The sequence below is a fragment of the Dermacentor andersoni genome, chromosome 10, assembly GCF_023375885.2.
Source record: "Dermacentor andersoni chromosome 10, qqDerAnde1_hic_scaffold, whole genome shotgun sequence".
NCBI classification, from domain to species: domain Eukaryota; kingdom Metazoa; phylum Arthropoda; class Arachnida; order Ixodida; family Ixodidae; genus Dermacentor; species Dermacentor andersoni.
Genome location: NC_092823.1, coordinates 121,209,461 through 121,235,010, shown reverse-complemented (window position 1 = coordinate 121,235,010; position 25,550 = coordinate 121,209,461). Strand labels below are relative to the sequence as shown.

Sequence of the window (25,550 nt, the reverse complement as noted above, 5' to 3'; positions counted from 1 at the left end):
TTTTACATTCACGTTGCATATCGATTTTCTCCACCTTAGATGTACTATTAGATGCAATTCACAGAATTGTGACATCATTTTTCATTGCCGAGTTACAGTTGTAAACTCGTAAGTTCCATTATCTGAAAACTTGCGATTTTAGCCAATTTTTAATAAGAAATGGACAACCTGAATCGAAAATTTCAAACTAAGTCACTAGATTTTAAGTTTGTCTTTTAATGGAACAAACCTTGTCGCATTTGGTGCAGTGGTTGCCGAGAAAAACGAATTCTCCTTTTACATGTATTTAGACAGGAGCACCCGTGCAAAAGCTTCCTCTTAATGAGTGATGTCGGCGCACCCGATGGTTGCTTGCATCTCAAAACGAACTGGTGAAGTCGGACTTCGGAAGTGTTTTTGAAGTGGGGTGGCTCAAAATATTTGCGGGGGTTAAAGGGGGAAAGCTGAGCCCCTCCTCCCATTCCAATATCCCTCAAAGTGGTTAGTCTTTTGCTATGGTTGTGTAGCTCAAATATGTTGACAATATGTTGACAATATATTGGCAATATGTTGGCTCCATGTGGCTACATGTTGATATTTTGGCAATATGTTGTAGCCTGTACACAGCTATAAGTAACTCGACAGGTTTCTGCTTTGTCATTGCCAGATCTTGGGCATGCTAATTTTCAAATTTCTGGAGCGCCTCAGATTTGGGTGCATTGTTTTGCAACATGAACATATACAAATTCGGTATGCATTCAATTTGGGAGCACGTTAGCATCGAGAAAATAGTGCCAAATGATGCAGTGGTGTTTCGACGATTTATGTCTTCATTGAACTCTGCCGCCGGATAATTTGATCAATTTTGCTGATCATATCAAGGTCAGATTAACCAACGTTGACTGTACATAAGATGTGGTATATGGATCCTAACAGGTGCAAATATCTACTGGATTGTGAAATGTCATCTGCTTGAAATCTGATTCAATATTTACATTTGTGTACCTTATATTGTTGAAACAAAAGCTTAAAGAACTGCAGAACTCTCAAACAGAAGACATAAAGGCAGTGTGAAAGGTTTATTCAAGCTGCCTGAAATGCCACGGGGTTGGACTGTATCTTAAATGGTGGCACAACTTGCTCTGCCTAGTTCGTTGACATATTGTAGAGTATTCCACACGACCTAACCTATAGCTCGAGACACACTTGTGAGCTCCCTACGCTAGAGAGCCATTATGAGTAAGTTTTACTCGCTTGCTTGTAAGCATTTTAGCTTGAAAATTGTTCACAAGATGATTGCTACTATGGATGAATAAAAAAATTCCCGTCTACTTTGTGTCATTAAAGTTAAAGTAAGGGTTTCGTACTGTGCTGCAGCACTGAAAAATAAAGCCTACTTCTGGCAATAATTATATGCATGATATGCTTACTGCTGCTTGGTGGCAACATAGGGCTGAAACCTTGGAGTAGCTTTCAAGTGGCAAACCTGTACAAGTTCAATATCTTCAGACGTTCAGGAGCCTAAAACGCTTGCTTCATTTCAGTTGTCTCAGCAGGGCAGTGCATGAAAGTTAACACTACTTGCACTTGTGCGTATGCTCAGGTGGAGAGAGTGGCTCGGCGGACACCGTCCGTGATCCTCGCGGCTTCGCTGTCAAGTTCTACACTGACGAAGGCAACTGGGATCTTGTTGGCAACAACACCCCCATCTTCTTCATCCGGGACCCATTCTTTTTCCCTAGCTTCATCCACACGCAGAAGCGGAACCCGGCCACCCACCTGAAGGTTGGTCACTCTTCTGAATTCTTTACATGTGCAAGGTCGTGGTGGATATGTCTATGTACATTGCTGGTATTTTGTACAGATTTGTCAAGGCCTGTAATGTGTGCCCATCCTACTTGCCACATTTATTCATTTATAAGGCAAGGGTGCAGTTGACTTAAGAGTAAAAACTTGACAGGAAGCATTAGCTTGGGGGCTCCTATATCTAAATACATGGAAACATAGAGATCATTTTCCTTGGCAACCACTGCACTGAATTTGATGAAATTTGCATTGAAAAGAAATGCAGAAGGAACCGACATTTTTATTTAGACCAGGAATTTCTTTGATAACGATTCTTGAAAATTGCAAATCTTCCAAACACAAAGCAATCAAGTTTACAAGTGACCAAGTAATTCTGCCCTCAAAAATGATAGCCTAATTCTGTCAGCTGGAGCGAAATACACCTAAAGCAGACAAAATTGATATATTATACACTCGTGTGAAATATGGTACTAATTTGTGTATGAGACTTGAACAACCCTTGTAAACATTGTCAATAAGGTGTCAATACATCGAATATGTCCGTTTTAGATGCTCTAATGGATGCAGCTTACCAACCTGATGTTTTGAATGCAGGGTTATGGAACTCTAAGCATAGTGCTTCCATTTTTTTTTCAAGCTAACTTCTGGCAATGTCTGGAAATAGATATCTAGGCCCTAAATCAGTATTCCGTTTCCTACAGTGACAAGAATTTTGCTTTCTCTTAAATACAAATTACATTCAAAACGGTCCGGGGGTTGCCTCATAAAAGAATTTGTTTTACATGTACCTAAATAGGTGGTATCGGAGTTAACCCCTGGCTCTTGCTTCCTCTTCAGTATGTACACCAATATAAGGGGATATAGAGTAGACAACAAAATGCTCAGTCGGTGGGGGTCGCCCCATATAGCGAATAATTGGAAGGCCCTTCCTAGGAGATCACTACATTTATAAAAACATTCCCTTGAGATGCGCTTTATAGCAGCAAATGCAAAATTTGCACTGCAATAACTCTGTCGCACGGCAAATGTGACAGATGTCAATGACATTCACAATAAATGACATTCATACTAAATGTTATTGCAGTCTTGCATTCCCTGTCTACACAGGTATACAAAATTGCATTTGTAATAGACTGTGATGTTTATCGGCACACAGGCAGTCGGCAATCGATGTGTATAATTTCAGGTTGTGCTTCGCCCTGCACTAATTGGTGAGGCAGTCCTCCCACACTTATAGCAGCGCGTCTTGTCGTTGGTCCAGTCCGCTTTTCGCTTCTCGTTCTTCGCTGACGAAGCTGCAGAATCGGCTTTCGTGGCTGGTAGATAGGCTTTAGTGCGGCACCACTTAGAAATCAATATGCAGAAATCAAAAAATAAAAGACGAGCTTTTGTAAATGTGGCCGGCAAGAGGTGATAGCGTCCAGTTGGGAACAAGGATATAGCTACACAAACTACAATTATCCTGCTGTACATCATAAAATTATTAAAGTTCATAACAGCAATCATGAAAACCTTTACTCCGATTACATTTCGTTTTAACTTAACGATTTCATAATTCTTTTGCCAAGCCCCTGTGATTGAGATTACGTAAGTCGTGCTTGAATGAGTTTGGGAAGCTCATTCAATGGGTGAATACCATTAGCTGTGAATGTCATTCACTATGCCAGTGTAGAAACAACAAAAATGGCATTAAGATGCAATCTCATTTGCTACAAATGACATTACACGTCTCGTGTGACAGGGGTATTACATCTCATGTTACACCTCGTGTTACACCTCAAGCCAAAATTCACATATAACCTGCGCCCCCCGCCTTTACAACTAAAATTTTCTAATTCTTGGTGTGGATGATATGCGCAAAAATATGGGACTCTTTCATCTGCCAAGCTATATTAGTTACTACAATTTGTGTTGCCGTATAAAATCTGGATTGCCAGAAATGTGGCACAGCCGCCAGAATATTGAAACGCTACCTGAATCTATCAGCCTCGCCTATAAGGTAGATTGATTTCGAGGCTAAGGGTTCTGGGAAAAAACAAACCTTGTCTCATTTTTGAATAATTACGGTACTTGCACAGGGAGAAGGCAAATGCCTAATTTCACAAAGAGCTATTGACAGTCTTAGCCTTAAACATAGAACTTGCTAGTCATTTCGATCCCTCATGTTGCTGTTAATCGACCATGCAGGCTATGTATGAGGCCATGTGCACTCTCAAACATTTCACGTATAGCAATAATTTGCTTGTGAAACGTATGTACTGCCGATCATGTGGACATGCTTTAGTAGTAACATGCATTCATTTAATTGTGCATCTTTTTCCTGAACTAATCCAAATGTAGCAACGCACTATTTTGACGAGTCTGAAAAATGAGACTGTTAGTCATTTAGAGTCTACACATACAAATGCAGCTAAAGGATTGCAACGATTGTAGGTGGCTGTCTATAGTGATCAAATCTATGCTTTTAGTGCACCTAATTCTTGAGCATGACTAATCCAGATTAAGCTTAAATAAGATTTGGGAGTATAGTAGCTTTAGGAGCCATAGGAGTACACCTCGTGTTTGGAATTTTGGCTCGTACTTAACATATATTTCTTGTAATGTCCTTTGCCTTGTATTGTTTTCTTACATGTGTATATATAGACATATATATTGTTTTTCTATATTATATGTGCAGTCCTGAGCAATATGAATAGGAATGTCAAATTTGTTTTCAAGAAACAGGTACTCGTGATGTCACATTTGAAGTCTGACATTTTAACTTGAAATAGGTAGCTCTCCCTATAACATTTAGTGGCATTGAGAACTTTCATGATGGAAATCTGTGTTTAGCCACTGCAGCATTTTAAAAACAATCCTTTTTTTTTTTCCTTTCATATTGCTCGAGAGGTTTAATAATCCCTGAATGCTCTACACATTCAGCCACCTTGTCAATAACATTAATTTTCATATTTTGGGTCCATTGCTGTTGTGGCAAATGCTGTGCTAATGTATATTAACATGCTGCCTTTTGCAATAAATCAATTTATGCCAAGGTCACAACACATCTGATTTAACAGAATTCTTTACCTGGGCAAGCATTAAATAACTACTAGCCATGCAGCAAGTATTCGGATGGCTCTATAAAGCTTGCTTGCTGTACATGGCACTTGGCACTGTTTACAGCAATTTTGTTTTATCGCAAATGCCCTCACAATCCTGTTCCTACAACAGGAGTGGCTTTTCAGCAGATATGCCACAGTGATATGATGTTCGCTATTCTTTTGTGCAGGATGCCGACATGTTCTGGGACTTCATCAGCCTCCGTCCAGAGACCACGCACCAGGTCATGTTCCTCTTCTCCGACCGTGGTATCCCTGATGGCTACAGGCACATGAATGGCTATGGCTCGCACACCTTCAAGCTGGTCAACGCCAAGGGTGAAGCTGTCTACTGCAAGTTCCACTACAAGGTCGGCAATTGCCTTTCAGCACTTCGTCAACTGTATCATAGCATTTGTGCAATTTTTGTTAATGCATAAAAATTTTGAAGTACTATTGTCATGCATGAGGCTGGGTACTCTTCATGCATCTGATTAACATAATACTGACAAGTTAGAAGCCATTCAAAATCATGCCACTCATTTTACTAATTTGCACAGCCTTGCTGTCAGTGTCATTGCCCTTAATACTGAATCTTGGACCAACCAAGTAATTTACCATTGCTTTTTCAGGCGTTCCTACCTTAAATTTGCATGTCGTAAGGAGTGCATAATTGACATTACATAAGGACTCCCATGCTTCATTCCTAAAGGGGAGATGAGAGCAAAAAAAAATGACACGCTGTCAGACTCCGGTTCGTAATTTGCTCGATGCGATTGTCACTACATACGATGACTCATTTCTGATGCGGATTTAAGGCCACAGTCCTTCATAATTTGTGGTCATGTCAGGGATGTGGTTACCTAAAATAATATATCTTGAACTTCCGATTTTCTACCTGTGACCGACACATGTCCCTAGTGTACCCTCCTGCTGTCTTAATTTCTCTTGATTTCACATGTCTGCCTCTGCTTTTTCATTGCTGCATTTTTACTGTATGCAATGTACTGCCAGTACAGTAATACCTTCTAGGTGCTAGCAGTATTTTTGGATGAATTAAAGCCAGTTGCTGAATTGTGCAGTTCAATTATTGCACTTTCTACAAACTTGTACTATTACTTTAGACTTGCTACTTGCCTCCAACTAGACGGCAATTGTCACTCGCATGTAGCCTTTGTTCATATGGGGAGTGGCTTTCGTCATGTGAGAAAGTAAGATATTTCGGATATTTGATTGCCATGTAGCATGTTCTTAATTTTAAACGCACTGACCAAGCGTTTTTGTTTATTCTAGACTGACCAGAAAATCAAGAACTTGCCTGTGCAGAAGGCAGATGAGTACGCTTCCAAAGACCCAGACTATTCCATTCGTGACCTCTACAATGCCATCGCCAACAAGCAGTACCCATCTTGGACCTTCTACATCCAAGTTATGACTTTCGAACAGGCAAAGACCTGGAAGTTCAACCCCTTCGACTTGACTAAGGTGAAAGGCTGAAGTATAGCCACATGTTCATTGGCATCTTGCTATATAGTACAGTATATTGATACACAAAGAAGTTGTGAACACTTTCCTTTGTTACCTGGCTAAACTACAATAAAAAGTGCTGCATCATATTGCGTAAATGCAGATGATAGTTACGGTTGCATATGCAATTCACTCTACTTGCTTTAGCCAATTGCGCAAGTTTCACATTTAATTATTGCTTCAAAGCAACAGAGTGTGTAATGTTTGCAAGACTTGCAGCCATCATAAATTCTGCCAAGGTAATCTGTACAATTTATAACATCTTCAGCACTGAAGCAAGTGCTCTTATTAGGCTGCCATACACTTAAATGTTGTAGATTGCACAAAACAATTTTTTACAAGGCTTAAACACTTCGCCTTCAATTTGGCCCACTAATTCAGACCCAACAGTTAACATTTTTCACACATCGGTTTTTGTTTTGACAGTAGCAAGGTGCCTGTAGGTGCACCTTGTCACTGTGCAGGACATGGCTACGAGTCACCTTTTCTAGAATGTGTGCTTGAGCAGTATTGCTATATGAACTGTGCTTGTATACTGTTGTGCCTCTGGCAGTGACAGTGTAAAATTCCGACATGCTTTTCTGTTCTACTTACAATGAATGCACAGTGAAATGATAAATTGCATGTATGCTCCTGTCCAGGACTTTAAATCTTTCATGATGTGCATTCTTTTCCTCCATGTCATTGTGCTTGAATTTTGATTGGCAGCTCTGCAGGTAGCGTTTCTCAATGTATGTCTGTAATTTTGCAGAATAGAATGCGTGCTCAACAAAAGCTAGAACTCTGAGAAGGCAAACAATAAGGTAGTGCTGTTATTCACTTAAGAGTACCACCTAGATTTGTGTCAATCTGTCTGGTGACTCTTCTTCCCTTTTGTGAAACTTCCTTGACCTCAGAGTTCTGCAGAACTGCTTTGCTGTATTCTGCTGATATGCAGAAGACTCCGGCGTTTTATGTCAGTATCCCTTATTGATTTGTGCTCATTTGACGAAGTTCTTATACACTCCTGCTTCAACATTTTGTAGGTGTGGCCTCATGCGGAGTTCCCCTTGATTCCTGTGGGCAAGATGGTGCTGGACCGCAACCCGAAGAACTACTTCTCTGAAGTGGAGCAGATTGCTTTCTGTCCTGCGAACCTTGTGCCGGGTGTCGAGCCCAGTCCCGACAAGATGCTTCAGGTAGGCAACTTGCACAGGTTTCTTAATTTATCGCTATTTACCATACTTCGGTCGTTGTTGCCTTGTGCTTTTCTCGCAAAGTCTGCAGACTGTAAAATTCTGCATCTTTCATGAGTGCTGCTTGAAGTCACTTACAGTATACTGTTGTTAAGAATGGTTTGCAGTAGGGGTGTGAACATAATTGAAACGTTCGAATGAGAAATCAAATAGTGTCCTATTCAATTCGGTCTTGTAATCAAATAGTTGTCATTTGTATTTTCCCTATTTGTACATACGTATTTCTTCTTAGTTTTCAAACTGTATTTGAAAATGTTGAGTGTACACAATCAAACATGAAACTGGAGCATAATTACAATAAATTTAATCAGTGCAGGCATAATGTAGGCATTAAACACCAGTACTTGAATAGTGGAGCAGGCTACGTCGCTCGGGGAGCCAGATTTTACTGGTGATACTTGATTATTTGCACTTTCTGAAGAATCCTGTACATGCAAACAAAGTGCTCATTTGTTCCTAATGCTCGATTTGTGCTTCCAATAATAAACATTTAATTCTGTGCCATGCAATGACAGAAGTTTGCAAACATTATAAGTACTAGGAGGTGAACATGGTTTCCTATTGTGAAAACAGCCATTCAATATTAAAAAACCAGTCAGTATTTGATTTTCCACTTCTGGCTGTTTGATTTGTGTTCAATTCAGTCTCAAATATTACTGTTTGCACGCCATCAGGTTTGCAGGCACCCGGTGCAGAAATTTGCAGAAGGCACCCAGTGTTACTATGCTCTGCACTTGTTTTGCACTTGTTCTGCACTCTGCAAATCTATTTTGTAGCACCTCGACAAGAGTAAAACCTTTTAGAAATTCTTTCAAGATTGATTGCCAGTCATAGGGTGCATACTCGTAGGAGCAGAATGTGCAACAGTGGGGGATGGGGGACGAGAGGTTGTAGAAATATTAACTGCAGTGTGGTTGTTCATGTCCAGCCATGTCCATGTCAAGTTTCTTGGTGTTCTTGCTGAGAGGTGCTTCTAGAGGCACTTGATAGTTAGCGCTATTGGTTAATGCAACGATGCGTACGGGTGCCTTAACATTGCACTGGCTCAAGGATATGCAAACTAAAATAAAAGCATTACAAGGACACATAACATGTGCACTGCGTAGTATTAGGATAAACCCACTGAGTTGCCACCTTTGGCTATGCTGTCAATATATCTAACCCTGTATACTTTGTTTTTTACTATAGGTTTATTTAGCTTTTTCCCCACTATGCATGAATGGCTCTCTAACAAACGGCAGTTTGCGAGTACCTGTGCAGACCTGAAAACCCAAGTTAATCCAGAGTCTTCAACCATGGAATTAACGATAGGTCACATGTAGCTTTGGCACAATAAGTATTGATATACCATTTACCATTGCACTTCATCATGATTGATGCTCAACACTGAAAATGTGCTTATGTCTTCTTCAGCAAATCTCATCTGGGCACTGATAAAACTTGCCGGTAACACTTTGCAGCATGTAATGCGAGTAGAGCCACACTTAGATCTGCAAGTGTCACTGGTGCTGACTAGGCATGCAAATATATTAAAATTCACGCATCGATACAGTACCTCTTTATTTGAATCTGTACTCAAATTTAATGCTAACTGTTCGCAATGTCGAATAGTTCAATAGTTTGCAGATAAACAGATCAATACGTGAACACACCTAAAGAGCAAGAGGAACAAAAATGAAGCGTTGCAATTTTGTTCAGCACCGAAAACTAAGGCAGGTGGTATTGTAATGCAGACTAAGTGTAGTGGTAGATGGTAAAAGTGAACATATTCAACACTGCTCAACTGCCTTAGCAAAAAATTTTCAATGAACCATTATTTTCAACCAGCCTTGGCCTGCTTTTATGGAATTTCTCATAGATGCCTTAGATTTGTGGTCTGGTTCAGATTTTCATTCTCTACATTTCACCCTATAACAGTTTCTCTCATTGGCACTGAAGTTTACTTCCCTAGCCTTTGAGTGTAAGCGTAGTTTGGCAGTTGGATTGAGGCACTTTAACTAATCGATAAGTGAACACATAACAGTGAAGCACGTCAAGTTATTGCAACTTCTTGAATGACAAAAAAAAATGCAACCAAGTGCAAACTTTGCAAAACAAGGGAAAGAAATGTTGCTTAACCACAGTACTAATCAAACTTAACTGCAAAGTTTCAAAATTCTAGGTTAGCTGAAAAGGTGTTCTGTTCTAAACTACAGCTCTATCACACTGGTGAATACTCGTATAACTCTGCTTTGCTCAGTCTCTCCTCAGGACCCCACACTCCTTGACTTTGAACTTCCTAAGGCTCACCTCTGCGAGGTGCAATTTAAAGTAGAGGCACTGCACGAAGCAGCACCCTTCGCAGCAGGTCATAATCCCCGTTCGAGCGCTGCTCTTCCAGTGACCTGAGGATAATTTTGAGCATACAAAGCATCTGCTTTATTGGCTTTGGACTTTCAGCAGTTGGCAGAATGTACTTGGGATAGCAGTGAGCGACAAGTCGTGACATCAGCAGCTGAGGATTTGCATCCCTTCTGTGAGGTTTAGATTGAGAGTTCTCGTAAATTGGAGCCTTCACGAGATGTCATTTGGAAAAGCTGATTTACAGCACAAACACACGTTGTGCTGTTATGTTACCAATCAAGCAACATCTAAAAAATATACATGCAGTGAAGTGAATCTGAACTATCATATGTGCTGTGAAGCCCAACTTTTGTTTGCAGGCTTTAGTTTGGACGGGCCCAGAATAAGTCCTTGGTAGGAGCAGTACAAATTCAAATGAGCCTGGCTTGCGGTCGGTAGAGAAAGGGCTCAGCCTTGGGCTGTGATGTGAATTTCGGTATTCCGTCGATAACGTTCACTTCCGAATAAATTTGAGCGGTGTCATTTACAAAATATTCACGTTTTTCCCGCCCCTTGTCTTTTCCCAGGGACGTCTGTTCTCCTACAGTGACACGCACAGGCACCGCCTTGGGCCCAACTTCTTGCAGATCCCTGTGAACTGCCCCTACAAGGCACGCACAGCCAACTATGAGCGCGATGGTTTCATGGCTGTGAAAGAACAAGGTACAGTAATTTTTTTTTTCAAGTGCACCACTTATTGGTGAAGTAAAACATGATGTAACTGCATTTGTAGTCAGGAGCAACATTACTTGTTATTCATGTGTGTGGAACATATTTGAAGTATTTTTATTTCAGTGTGGGATTTGTATACATAAATGAACACTTTGTAGGATCCAAAATCTTCTTTGCCTGTCCTAATGCGCACTGATACCATATTTAATAGAATATAAGGCAAGGTTTTATTCCAGAATCCTTGGCCTTTAAGTTTCCTTATATGCAAAGCTGATGGATGATGAACGTGGTGTTTTATGGCGTAAAGGCCAAATGTGGCCAAAGAGCGCCAGGCAGTTACTGTTTTAATATGGCAGCAGCCATGCCACATTCCTGGTGATCCAGATTTTAAACTGCAGTGCAAACTGTACTAATTAGGACAATGGTGCTGTGCCGTATTTTTGTGCATGTAACCCACACAAAGAATTCGAAATACTGAACAGTAAAGGTGGAGTGCGGGTTACGTATGAATTTTGCTTTGTGGTGTGGCTTCTTGGCAGTGTGAATTTTATCTTGCAATGCGGCTTCACCACACTGCAGCATGCATTGCCGTTAAGCCGCACCTCAAGGGAAAGTTCCCCCAGATTCAGTTTCGTTATCTCCCATAGAACTCCACCCTTTCCCTGCCTCTGCATGTTGTTGACCCTCCCCCTTTCATGGTTGCAATTCTACAGCGGTTCCTCTATATCGCCTTATATTAGTGTGCATGCCCAAGTTGGTTTCTTGGATCCTCCAACTGCACCCTTGCTATACATTCGTGACCGCCTTATAATCGAATAAATGTGGTAAATGTTTAGCAAGACCACTAAACGAGTTTTGCAAGAACAGAAGAGCTTTAATGCAAGCCATAACATGATTCGGAATGACATGACAACTTATTTTTTTGGAAACTAATACAAATTTATTATCTACATTTAAAATTATTTTCTTTACTGGGTCAATGCATGTGTAGCTGTGATACTTCTAAAATACATGGTTATAGGTTTCAAGTAGCCATTTCTATCTAATGAAAGCCTAGTAGGTTAGTCATGAAAGTTGTCATAGTGATATTACCTTGCTTTTTATCAAATATTTGACTCAAGTTATTGCTATGCATTCACTATTGCTAAATACAGTACTTTATTTGCAAATATTCGGTTGGTTACATTGGGATGCACGTAGGCCCTTGAGAAGTCATCCACAAAAACAAGGAAATGCCTGTAAATTGCCACTCATCTGTTCAAATTGACTTATCATTAAAAGGCCACAGACAGCCAAAGTACTTTGTTCCTATGATGTAGCTTTGTTATAGTGCAAAATCTTCAACACGATATTCGTGTTATCAGAGAGGCTTTTTGTTGCCAGATGTGCTGATTCTCACGTCTATCTCATTATTGCTGTTCGTAGATGGAGCACCAAACTACTTCCCGAACAGCTTCTCTGGACCGGTGGATAACCCTAAGTTGAAAGAGCACAGCTTCCCAGTTTCTGGAGATGTTGACCGCTGGAACAGTGCTGATGAGGACAACTTCACTCAGCCAGGCAACTTCTGGAAGGTTCGAAGCTGCACAATTAGTATACACGTAGCTGTTTGGCTAGCTGTTCATTCAGTGTGATTGAACAAAGAATGTTGCTGGATTGTTGTTCAACTACTGTTCACTTGATGTCTGCATCCTCTTGTGAACCTTGTTCATTAATTCCAATGACACCAATGTTCTGAAGTTTGTTCATTTTCTTGTAATAAGTTTCCAGAGGCCTTATTAGGAATCGACCTACAAGATTTGAAAGTACAAATGTTGATTACTAAGTTATCTTGGGAAGCTTACCATTTCATTCATTCTGGCATGTTGCGAATGCACGCAATGTGAAATGTGCGATTAATCTGTGATGTGCAATGCCGTGATGTGCAAATTGCCGATAATGTTGGTTACTGCTTGAGGTCTTCTCGAAAAATTGCTGCTTTAGTTAGCGATATGCTAGGTGCTCATAGCTGAGCTGAATCTTTTCAGCTAAGTACATGAAGCTTGGTGAGCTTGTAATGATTGATTGTTTGAAATGCTGTGTGTAGAAAACGTGGACCAAAGAAGAACGAAGTACAACTGTATTGGTTGCTGTATATATTCGAATCCAAGCCAACCACGATTCTATTTGATCCTCGAAATTGGGGACGTCAGAAAATAAGAAATCCATGAATGCAAGCTAACTGAGATAAGTAGTAAATAACCTCAAAACGCAAATAGCATTTAATACGAGCCTCCGATCCCAGCCATGAAATTGTCCAAGCTCTCACCACGATCATAGCTAGGTTCTTTGTCACTGTCTTCTTCCTAAAACATTAATGTCCATGCAGCATGCTCTAAAGCCCATCCATACTCATTTCTGCTGAGCAGGATGGTGCGTGGATGAAGCATCTTTAGCACGAAGGAAGAATATTTTAGCATGGTACCACCACTGCATGCACTCAACAGTCGAAATGGCATGCTTTCACCTGTGCTTCTCTTGGCTGCCCAGCATATTACGATGGATTCAGTGTCTTTTCGTGGTGGTACTAGCACAGTGTCACTTCTCCATTTCAGTGGCTCCCAACAAGATCCTCGAATCTAAGCCTACCCTTGAGTTTTGAGACTCTCATTTCTTAAGCTATCTGTTCAGTGAGGAATAAACAGCATTTACACTAGTTCTGAATGCTTTGCTGCTGCAGTTTTCGTTGTGTGATGAGATTAAGTGAGACAAGAGGATGCAACTTTTTCACTACAGACAGTCACAGTACACGGTGTTTGTAGATTGCAAACACTCTTTTAATTGTACCACACTTTATTTTAGCACCATATGTCAGACTACAAACATCTTCTCTGATGTCCTGTCTTGCAGATGCTGAGTGCCGAGGAAAGGGACCGCCTGACCTCTAACATCGCCAACCACCTGAAGGATGCTCAGGACTTCATCCGCCAGCGGGCAGTAACAAACTTCACCAAGGCGCACCCCGAATGCGGGGGCCAGATCGCCAAGAAGCTTGAGAAGCTCGTGCAGGTGAGTCCACCTGCACCAACCGCGTTTCAGCGTTGTCCGCTGCCGTGCTGCTTGTGGTTCAAAGCTGTCACATAAAACTGGTGGTCATTTAATGCACCTTTCTGTTGCAATTTTGCTGCAAAAATGCAACAGACTATGAACAACAATAAATGAGCTTATTTGTGATCTAGTGTAGATTCATTAGGCTTCGTATCGAGTCACTTCGTATCGAGTCACCTTGACCAGCTACATGGGAGTCTCGATAGCATCGAAGCCATTGCAACAAATATTGCTACTGACCTTATATACAAGCAGCACTTTATCCTAACTAGTTCATGTCACAAATGTTCATGTGTATAAAGTTAAGTCTGGAGAACTCAATCTTACCCTCCAGAAAGCAAGGCATGCTTTCCATTTAAAGCATGGGCTTTTTCAAGCAAGCTTACCATACTTTTAGGAAACCTTGATGTGCGTATGCTGTACTAAATGTTTGTTAGTTCTGCACTTGTATTAGTTTCAAAACATCTGAAACAAGGTATAGAGCAACATGAGATAACGAATTTGAAAATCAGCTACTTCTGCTATAATAATTACATTAGACTACATATTCAAGGTGCTCTCAAGGTGCTTACTATGCTGCAAGAAGTCATTTGTGTGCAAATGCCTGTCAGCCATTGCTAGCATGCCTGTGTAGTCTTTGCAAAATATGTGTAATATACTCTTGCCCATCGGTACCAACTTAAGATATACTCTCCATTAATGCTTGACATTTTATGCGGCAGAGATTGCATTGTACTCTGTTGTGTTCTGAGCGACTTACTCTTGCTACTCAGTAGTACTCCTAAATGCAATAACATGACTAATTGTTTTCATAGATATTATACGTTCGAAGGGGGACTTTCATTTAAGGCATAGGTGACATTTCTGTGCTTTTAGCTTATGGTGAGGCTTATGTTGTAAGCTCTGGTGACCTTGCATCAGTTCTCCAGTTCAAGCACTTGTGGATTTCTTAAATGTATGCAAAACATGTGGTTCCTTCATAGCGGTTTGGCATCCTTGGATTGAAACAGTTTGCGTTATGCCCACTCATTTGGACCTAAACTACAGCTCCTTGGTCGCTTAACCTGCCTCCCTCCCATTCCCTGTGTTTTTCATTTTGATGTAACCTAATTTGTCTTTCAGTCTTCTCAAGTGAAGATTGCGTTTCCAAATCGATTTTTCCCAAAGTAGCGACAACTTTGCGCTTGACCGAAGCGAAGGCCATTAATTCTGAGACCTGGTTCTTGGTATGTAATGTGTATCTGGGGAATATTTACAAATGCAGGTGCAAGTTTGAGGTGCATGGGACAGAGGAATTAAGGCATGCTTCGAAATCATGTAGTTCTTTCAGAAACGGCATTTTTGATTTGGAATGTTCATGCATGGGGAGCTGAAGATGTCGAGTTAATATGCACGTACCTCCGATTCTTACAAACTGCACTACGTGGGTTCGTTCTGGGGCCCACTATCACTGCTGAAGACATACCTGCATTGAGCTGCACTGTTTTTTCACACTGAACTTGCAAGTCGGCATGAGCTTAACCTGTAATGAGAAGCTGAAAGGTGTTTTGTGGTGTGTGTGTGTGTGTGTGTGTGTGTGTGTGTGTGTGTGTGTGTGTGTGCGTGTATAGCCCCAGCCATAGACTGCATTAGTTGCATGCTCAAAAAACATGCTTTTTCTAAAAGCGCGAAGGGAGCATTAGGAACACCTAAGCATTTTGCTAATAAACTGGAGGCTCTTTTTAAATTTGGACTACATATGTTCATTCATTAGGCATATTTGTGGCCCAATCGACATCCGTGTATGCCTTGTTGACCAAACCAGAAATGCATGCAGTCTGTGCTGGTGGCAGAGTGAAAAAAAGTTCTCTAGATCGAATGGATATGGCACATCGTGCCATTATTGTATCAAGTACCAAATAATACCCACTGCTGATTTCTGCATCCAAACAATTTTATTGTAACTGATTGTGGTTTTGTCAAAAAAGCCTGCATCCCTATGTGATGTGGTGTACTCCAATACATTATGTCCACTACAGAAGGGTAACAGTAATCGCATTCTTGCTTCAATTTCATGTTTGGTTCTGTACACAATCAATGTGAAATATTCAAAAACTATTAGAAAAATTTCAGTTATGTATAGACTATCGGATTTGAGGACATAATCAAATAGGTCAAAAGATGTGAATAATTCGCACACCCCTATTGCTGAGTATACCGTTAGATAGTATGTTGTTTCTTTTCCTCAATCTTCACATGATTGCTAGCTTTGTCAGGTGAAGCTCAGGTTAGTGCTTGTCTCGTTCGAACTGTGCAAGTTGATGGTTGCCCATGTTCATGCATGCGCTGTCCACTTTTTCTGTGCCAGTTAAAACCCTGGTTCACGAGGCCGTTTCTTGGGATCTCTCTAGGAAAAACCTAGAACGCATGGTATCAAAACAGCAGCTAGCAGTTGGTGAGCGCCCCCCCATGAACACATTTCAGCACTGCTTAGCCACCAGTTGTATCCCGCGCACCCCGGCAAGTTTCTTGCATGCTAGAAACACAGCTTCCACTGTTCGCGGCTCCAGCAAACGCCTCGATGCACCAAATCCTGAAAATTGAGACTGCAGTAATAGTGCTGCGAAAGGCAGTGGTTCTCTACAGGACTGACAGAATTTCAAGAACTTTCCTTTGCTGCACCAAATGCTCAGACTGTGGCATGCAGTAGCCTATAAACTTTCTTCAGACCCTGTACATTCATGTTTTATTGGTCGTGATACTTTCAAGACTCTCACTCAAGCAAGAGAAGTCTCGGATTTTTTTTTCGTGGGGTACAAATTTTGTCTAACCATTCTTTTCCATCGGAACTTGTTGACATCTCTCGCCGCAAAATTATTCTTCACTACTTATAATTCATTCGCCACTTATACAGTAATATCAGTTAGCGTGTTACAATAGTTCTTGGCATGTAACCACAGCCTTTCTTTTTCTGACAGGACAGACATTCCTGATTTCACGTGAATTCATGAATGAACTGTTTTTACTGATGTCCTGAACTAAGTAATTTCTGTGCAAATAGGATTAAAGTCAAAACTACATTTGTAATAATTGCTGTCTTTCACTCGTGCAAAATATAATGAAACAATTAACTTATAAAAGCATGTTCAACTTCCCCCTTAAGTCTTTCTGCAGAAAAGCTGGAGTCGTGAATCGCCTATCGTGCGCAGAAAATTGCACATTAGCCTGCTTGCTTGCATGTGAAATGGACACTCGCTAGTATAGAACACTTTGCACTGGCACATTATTTTAATCCCACTATCACTTTTGCACAGATGCCAGTTCTTTATCATTGAAACAGATTACAGATACACTGCAGAAAAAGTTCGTTATCAAATCCTACGGTTAGCTTGTTTACTTGTAATCTGTCTTGTGAAAGAGTTTGAGCATCAGCTATGTCACTCTGTAATGTAACGTTCGAAGCACAAACTGCTAATTGAGATGCAGTGTTCAGTATATCATGGGTCAAAGAACCAAATAGAACTTTTGAGAGTTTCTACGTTGTGGGCTAATGAGCAGAGGTGCAATTGCTAAAGGTGGGTTATACTAAAGCCAGCTGAAGTGTGGCAGATCAAAACGGTTGGAAGAAGTCTGTTTTGGTAGCATTTGAATGAAGGAAACAAAAACAATTCCACTAAACTGCATTATGCAGTAAGTGACAAAATTTTTATGAATCAACATAATTTTCAGTAGTCTTATGTACAATTTTAGTGCCGGTAACAATGACTATACTTTCTTTTTCTTCTCCGAAGGATTTTGTCGGTGCTGGAAAAGTTTCCGTTCGAGCCGCTTGAAACTTTTTGCACTAATAAAATGCAGGCAGGCGGCGTATTGTAAAACCCAATTTTGTAGCAGTTGATGCTTCAAAGATAACATCAATTCTGCTTCCCAACCTAATGAGAAGTATTCAGTACCACACTTTGGCTCAGTTTATAAGAGATCGAACATAGAGGAATATATAACTAAGGCTCTTCTATACTGTATTCTTAATGCACCGTTACGCAACACTGTGTGCCAAACCTTCACTCCAGTACTGATAAATGTCAGGAATAGCTGTCATTGTCGTAGCCACTTTATCATTGTAGCACGATACTTCACACCACCTCGTGCTTTACGTTTTGGATTGTATTTTCCTTCAAGCTACTTAGTCACTTGGTGGGAAAATCAATGTGGCTATGCCTGCACTGCTTGGCACAATCGTAGCACAAGCATGGCTATGTTCCAAAGTGGGAAGGCTCGACAACATGCTCATTTTCTGATGCTACTGCTTGACCTTCCGTGGTCACTGCTTCAATGTTTGTTTTGCAAATGTTTTCACACATGAAAGTAAGATGTCAATCATGTTTTCTTGTATTAAAGCCCCGCTCCAGCAACGCAGCTGTAAGTGAACTTTTTTTTTGCTGCTTTCCACCCACTACACCTTAATTGCACCTTAGTTTAGCACCTTAGTTTAGCACCTTAGTTTAGCACCTTAGTTTAGCACCTTAGTTTAGCACCTTAGTTGCACTTATTGAAAGAAAGTGTTAAGAATATTTATTGCTAAGCATAATTTGGTATTGAATTTCGTATGTGTAACTACAATATTGAAGTAAGTTTATCGCAACCTTTTCAGAGCAGCCACCTATAGGTTGATATGTTCACAGGAAGTTCAAAGCTCTATGTATTACTTCAGTGCATAAGCATCCAGAAATACCCTGTGCTGTGCGATTTACCTATTACCTATGTTGCCAAAAATTGACTTGAAATACAGCAAAAGGCAATTGAAGGAGGAAATGAAAATTTTATATTCATTCAGTCAATTATGTTTATCATTTATAACCATTTATAGCATATTTGTTTCCTTATAAGGATTCTAAATTCAGGTTTTTTTTTTATGGGAACTTCCAGGGGTAGTATGTTTACTTCATGTTCAATAATATTCAACTGCGTTTGTGTAACAATGTTTGCCTGTATTCTTTTTTTTTCATGCACAATGTATTTGCACAGTGCTTACAGTTGTGGCCACATTACTGCAGGTTGAACACGCATAAATTTAATGCACTTCTACATTTTGCAGTGCTGCTGCAGTGGTATCCCATTGTAAAGGCCAGAAGGACATTTACTTTTGTTTTTACTTCCACAAATGCACTTGAATTCTCATTATTTCATATGCACTTGTCAGTGAAATGGCACCTGAGCTTGCACAGCAACTACGCACTTGCAACAAGACACTCGATAAGAGCTGAAAGCCGCCCTCTTGTCGTGTACATTGCTGCATTGCTTCGAAATTTCTGAAGCACAATACAGTCATTGGTGATTTCGCAAGGCATTGTTGTGCGATCTAAAGCTTTCCGGATAGCCTTCTCTGTATTTATCAGACATTTTTATAATTCAAATGCATGGCAAGAAATTGCTGCGGTGTGTAGTGTATAAATCTGCAACATTTGCCACCAGAATCACTTTCTTGGCACTTAATTTCGGCACTCTCGCAAGTCTCACTTCCTGGAATTATTTTCCGTACTCATCTGATGTGCACGTCAATTCTGGTGACTGCGAGACTCCTTGTAAAACTTTTCTTGGAGTTTGTTCTCTTCAACAGAAAGACACTAGTGTGTTAATAGATATTTTCGTGCAGCTTTTCCTGATTGAAATCTGTTGTTTCTTTGCAGAGCGCGAAACTTTGAGGATCATCTGCTACATGAACCCTTCACTGAGCAACTTCATCCTGGGACATGGTGCACGTAGGCCTTAATCTGCTGCCAATAACAGTTGCTGTTTCACGGGTGCTGCGTCACGTTACTCGCAAGCACTGCTGCTATGGTGTCCTTTACTTAACTTGATTGTTATACTTCCCTTTCCTTGTTGCTGGTCAATAAACATTTGTTTGCTCTTTTTTTTCTTATAGCTGTACTCTTTGCATAGCCATTCCAAATGCACAACAAATTGATCAAACTGAGAGTCTTAAAGGCTGCAGGTTATTTGAACTACAGCCACATACAGGTAAACAGAATTTAGACCAACAGGTGCGTGTGTACTCGATAGTCTAGTAATAAGTGCTCAAATGTTTGCGATGTTGCTTAGTGTTTAGGGGGGGCGGGGGGGGGGGCATGGCGTGAAATACATCTGTTAGCACTTGAAGAAAATATATATATTTCGTAGTTGATTATGACTAAACGTAAACTGGAGGAACATGAGGTGCTGCATTATATTTAAGTTTGCTCTGCAGGAAAATGGATAGCTTTAAACTGCGGTGTGTACGGTACGTAGCAGACCATAGCTCAAACCAACAGCAGCGATTGCTTGGTGCACGGCAGGGCTAGAAAGTGCGCTTGTGTTCATGTCCTCCTGTTGGGCTGTGCTATGCGGTGCGGACTGTGTACAGCACGAGCTTGACTGATGGGTAGTAACCATACGTAACAATACTGCAAAACGTGGTCCTTCCTCCGCGTTTCAAAATGTTCAGGAAAGAGTGAGGTTCTCTTGAACAGAGCGTTTCGGAGAAAGGAGACCTCTCTCCGCACAGCCACGCATGACTGCAAAATTTGGCTGAGATGTTCACCGTAGCGTATAGATCCATAGAGTTCCGTGCAGTATTTATTGAAGGGAACTCGGGCACTAGTGTCTATGGGAGCTACAATCGGGCTGGTCGGGGCAGCATGAATTATGGGAAGTAGATGGACTTGCCTAAACTTCGTCCTCCTGGCTTCAGACGGTTTTGCGACTTTGTAAGCTCGTCATTTTCAACCAAGTGTTGTGTGATGAATAATTGAGTAAACATTGAACGTGTCCTACCGCAGGATTTGAATGCAGGATCTGCAGTATAGGGGCCTGATGTTGTAGGCATTGTGCCATGGATGCATGCATTGACAAGCAGCATAGAACGCCCTTGTGAAATTCTCTCACGCTGGTCAGCACGTTGCGGCACTTGGAGCGTTCCGATTTGGCCACCTCGACAGGCTGAATCGCTGCAATTAATAGCAATTAGGTGTGTTTGCAGAGTATTCTGCACTTGGAAAAGCATACAGTACTCTGAAATTTCGGATAATGAGGCAGATCATGGAGGAAAGAGGCAGATAAAGCATATAATAAAGCCACATGAGTGTCTGAATCCACAAGCACGAATATCGGACAAATCCATGTGCTCCCCATCGACGTGCTACGACTGCTACCAAAAAAAATTGGCTCTCCCGTAATCGAGAGTAGATGTAAGCATGAAATGGCTACCAGCAAAGCAGATTGGTTAGAGATCACACCAACCACAATATTGAAATGGGTGTAGTGCATGTTCGCAGCGGCACAACAGACCACACCACACCACAGCGCACGAACCTGTCTTGAATTGAACCTCATTGCAGCTGTGGTCTCGGCCAAACAGCCATCCGTGGCGCGCCGGACGCTGCCGGCTTCTACATGCAGTCTCGAGCCGGCGTAAAATCCGCGCCGCGGAACTCGCGGACAGCTGGCGTTGAACAGGCAACCCTGTCTCAGTGCTAATAGACAATCAAGCGTACCTGTATCTGCTTTTTGAACGTCGCTAGTGGAAATGACAAAACTTCTGCGTACTAGAAGTTACAGCTTGAGTGATATCGTAAACAAACATTAGAATTAACTTTGAAGCAATATTTTTTGTAACTTGTTTGGGCTGTAACTAACGTATGTTACGCCGTACAAAGGGTTGGGGACCAGAGACCGCATTTCCTGAATTTCTAACTCCTTGCATGGATGATCTCGTTTTGTTCTCGCAACTTGCCCGTATAATCGCTCTGGCTTTTGGCTCAAGGTCACTTGAAGGTCGCCAACAGCATGAGCTAAAAGCATTTCACGCTTAATACGAAACGATGTTTACTAAAGCGAAAATAGTGAGCTGAAGGTGGGTGCGCGCTAGCGCTACAGTCGCGCGTCTTGCAAGGTGCCTCGATGTCCTCCTTCGCCGCTCCGAAGTGGCGGGGGAGTAAAGAGAGAACCGAGGGCCCGATTTTTGTTAGATTTTTGCATAAGAAGCGAACAAGGACACAAAGGACAGCATAGGAGGAAATTACATGTACTACTTATTACTTTAATTAAGGAAACGATAAATTAATGGAAATGAAAGTGTGTGAAAAAACAACTGGCCGCAGGTGGGGCACGATCCCACGTCTTCGCAATACGCGTGCGACGCTCTTACCAATTGAGCTACCGCGGCGCCGTTTCACCATCCACTTTCTGGGGTATTTATGTTTATCTATTAGAACTAAACCTGAACGTTGTTAGCCAGCGCCATACCTACTACAACTAAACCTGGACGTTGTTAGCCAGCGCCATACCTCACGGACTTGCAAGGAGAATGTGGATCATTTTAATGCGAAAGCATTATGTGCCCCGTTAAAGGTACGTCCACACTTGCGACAAAAAACGCGCACGACCCGCCGCACGCGGCAAGCGCGGGCAAGTCCACAGTCGCGTTTTGCGGCACGCGGCAACGGCGCGTGGAGTCCCGCGTTGTCTCGTTCTATTCGCTACTTCTCGTGACAACGCGCTCTCCGTTCTGCTGATTTCGTGTTCCATCCAGGGCTATTTTGAGCCAGCGGTCGCGGAAGTTCTTAAATTTCCCCGCTGCCTGCTCGCCTGCATGGTATATACAAACACATACTCGCACATGTTCCCGCAACATTCAGAAAATTTCACTAATTGCTCACCTGTCATGCCAAACTGCTGTCCAGTAATGTGCCAGCGGTTGGCGCGCAGCTCCTTGTCCTTAAAATCGACGTTGGATTTGTCATAGAGGCACGCATATCCTCGAGCGGTTTCCAAAAACGCCGCCATTGCGATACGACCATAGAATAAAGAACAAGATACGACTTCGTCGACGTCTCGGTGGTGGTGTGGGAAGGCTTAAAGGGACACTAAAGTTTACTATGAAGTTAAAGTGATAAAGCAATGCTCTAGAATGTCTAAGGCGTTAATATAGACCTCAGACTCTGCCCAGGCGGCGCTGCGGAAAAACCCGTCACCAGCGCCCCCATCGCAGCCTTGGCGCTAACTGGGTAGTGCAAGAAAAGCTGTCCGCAAGCGAAGGTGCATAGACCACAATGGACCCTTCTCTTTCGTTTGTGTTGAGGCACGGTTTCCTAAAAATCAAGGACCTGGAAAACTTCTTCCGCCTATCCACGCTTCGGAAAGGAAGCTCAGCAGGGCGAAGTACGTGTACAATATAAAATAAAGTCTCAAGTGTTATTTCGGCGTGCTGCAACTCGCAAGTACGGAGAGCATCAGGTTTGTCTATAGGCATATCAGCATAAAAATCTAAGGATTTCAAATTGGTTCATGTTGAATATGTCCTGAACACAAGACTTAAGTATCTCCTATATTTTTATGTATTTTATTGTAATGTTTTGTCTCGCAATTATTTACAGAGAGTAAATCTTTTAATAGCCTTTTCCAGGGCAGCAGACAGAAAACGGTTTCCAAGGCAGCGAACAGCTCTCATAACGAAAGTAAGCTTCCTACAGTGCCTACGCGCTGCATCTTTCTTTCTCGCAGGAGCTACAGCATCGCTCAGTACCTTAATTTGAACTTTTCGCAGACGCTTCGAGCAACAAGCGCGCACAAATAAATGTAAATAAACGCGACATTTGTTTTTTCTTTACACACATGCGTTACCTCGCAATTACTCATCCAGTGCTCCTATACAGCAACTTTATTGCTCACATTTGAAAAACGCAGTCGAGCAGGCTCAGTACATTGCGAAGCGTGCTTGTTGTATCGGCGCAGGACATGCAAAATACCGAAAGTAGAAATGTGCTCGCGATACGACGATGCTCTAGAACAGGATTTTGAATTCATAAACGAACCAAAATGTTTGGTTACGCTGACCTGCCAAATCTCCCCGTTCCACTTGTTGAGTCAAGCGGACGCGGACGTCTGTTAAAAGGTGGAGATATCGATGGTACATAAGCAGGATGGTTCGCAACGTTGTTTTTTCTGTTACTAACGAAGTGGCGGCTGCAGATGCTTGAGTTTTCGCATGGTTACCACGGTCCTCCGTCAGGGCCACGCAACACAATTACAGAATAACAAAATTGTCGCACTTTCTCATGCGAGCCGCTGTGTTGTGGGGAATGCAAGTAATCCGATTAACCAACAGGTTGAACGGCCCGTATCCAGCGCTCTCGCCTTTCCCCTTCATACGATCGCAATGGAAATCGGTAAAACTGAACGTTGTTATCCTGCCCTTCACGTTCATGGCGATTTACAACACAACAGTAGCGTTGATTGCGGCGTTTCTTCGTAGCGCGCGGAGCTATCGTGGTTGCCGTCGCTTCCGCCATCAGTTTGAAGAGTGAGCCAGCAAGCGCTTTATGGCACTTCGGCGGCGCGTCCGACTAGCGTAGAAATTCATAGCTCTCTGTCTGGGTGTTAAATGCGCAAAACACTCGCAATATGGACCAAAATCTAGTTAAATCGTTGTTTCGCAGTTGCTATCTGCATAGGCAACTTAGCAAGGGAGTCGGGCTTCGCACTACTCAATTACTGCCTCTTCGCAACGGCAGGTGGCGCTACGTGTCTTGCAAAACTCCAGAGTCTGACGTCCATAATCGCGAACAGAGCTTTAGTAACCGAGAAATTGAGGTAAATGCATGACACGATTTGAGACCCCCGCAGCGACATTCCGGCACTAGCCCGATGACAAAGGCACTCGTCATCATAATTTATGTCACTAGTAGTCAACTACTTGTATTAAAAAGAACATTTCATTACGTTATAAGACGCAAGAAAATGCTACTTGTCTACTTCTGTTCGATTCTAAGAAAAAACATCTTCACGTTACCCTACAGTAGTATGGGTGATCGAAAGGTTTCGTTTTCGCTCGACTCTGCGTGCTCGACTCTGCGCTGCGCGCACTTTGGAGTTTCAGTTGTTTCGTTATGGCGTCGTGCTGCGCTGGTTCTGCTGGCTCGCGAAACTAGCATTTGAAACAAGCAGCGAGAATGACACGTCCATGTGTTGTCATGGGATGCGCGAACGGTCCGCGGAACTTGACCAAGGGCAGTTGCAGCGGTGAATCCAACGTTACTTATCACTGTGTGCCAACGAGTGAACCTCTCCGTTCAAAGTGGTTAAGTGCCGCACCTCTGCTACAGCGCGTTGGCAAAGAGCCGAAAAAAATCTCATAGTGCGCTCGCTGCACTTTCGTCCAGAGGATTACGAGTTCAACGCCGACTTACTGAAGTCGTGTGGAGTGCCTTTCAAAGCAATGCTTTCCGGTAGCGCTGTTCCGTCGGTCTTGCCTGTATTCTCCGAAGCGCAAGAACAACTGCAGGTCGAAGACGGGGAGGTGAGTGCGGCATTTGGTTTTCACGAAAGAAAAGCTACAAATGTGCGAATATGTACAACCATGACATACAGTTGCCGTCGTAGTAGTGGGCAACGACGCCGGCAGCGCGAGCACTCAGCAGCAGGTCCCGTTCATCAGTGCTTAAATCGCTGAAATCGAGCCCAGCATCGCGAGCCAATGTGTCGTTGTCAGCTTCGTCCATTGCAACGAGCGTCAAAGTTGGCGTCATAAAATAAAGAACCAGCTTATCGTCGCGCACTTTCCCTTCCGCTAGCCACCATAGTTCCGCTTTCACACTGCTGTCGACTCTGTCTTGGCTCTGTTTCTGGCCGCGCGTTTGCGTTTTGCGCAGAAAAGCCGTAGCGCCGTCTGCGGGCACCGTTTTACTCATCGACGGCGCAACGTCACTATGAGACCGTGACGTCACCACTCCTCGATCGGAGGGCGGGCGATTTGAACTGTGCTAGAGGT

General features: G+C 42.3%; 1 protein-coding gene, 1 long non-coding RNA gene and 1 other non-coding gene across 5 annotated transcripts in view; 1 reads left to right on the top strand and 2 right to left on the bottom strand.

Moving 5' to 3' along the window:
- Cat (Catalase) overlaps positions 1-19,659 on the top strand; it is a 64,190-nt gene extending 44,531 nt beyond the window's left edge. The window contains exons 4-11 of one of the 3 annotated variants that reach the window (XM_050192429.3): positions 1,583-1,764; positions 5,057-5,236; positions 6,159-6,350; positions 7,418-7,570; positions 10,537-10,672; positions 12,107-12,255; positions 13,571-13,729; positions 19,435-19,659. In XM_050192429.3, coding sequence (XP_050048386.1) covers positions 1,583-1,764; positions 5,057-5,236; positions 6,159-6,350; positions 7,418-7,570; positions 10,537-10,672; positions 12,107-12,255; positions 13,571-13,729; positions 19,435-19,449 — 1,166 coding nt within the window. In that variant the 3' untranslated portion in view covers positions 19,450-19,659. Of the gene's footprint in view, positions 1-1,582; positions 1,765-5,056; positions 5,237-6,158; positions 6,351-7,417; positions 7,571-10,536; positions 10,673-12,106; positions 12,256-13,570; positions 13,730-14,890; positions 14,977-18,145; positions 18,227-19,434 lie in introns of those variants that run through there. The other 2 variants (XM_072285019.1, XM_050192428.3) reach the window with 2 other exon arrangements.
- The window catches only part of LOC129387992 (uncharacterized), a 54,770-nt gene continuing 37,133 nt past the window's right edge, over positions 7,914-25,550 (bottom strand). Inside the window, exon 3 of the long non-coding RNA XR_008615116.1 lies at positions 7,914-8,052. This is a non-coding gene — a long non-coding RNA (uncharacterized lncRNA). The remainder of the gene's footprint in view (positions 8,053-25,550) is intronic.
- TRNAT-CGU (transfer RNA threonine (anticodon CGU)) lies at positions 21,875-21,947 on the bottom strand. The gene has a single exon. It is a non-coding gene; the product is annotated as a tRNA-Thr (tRNA).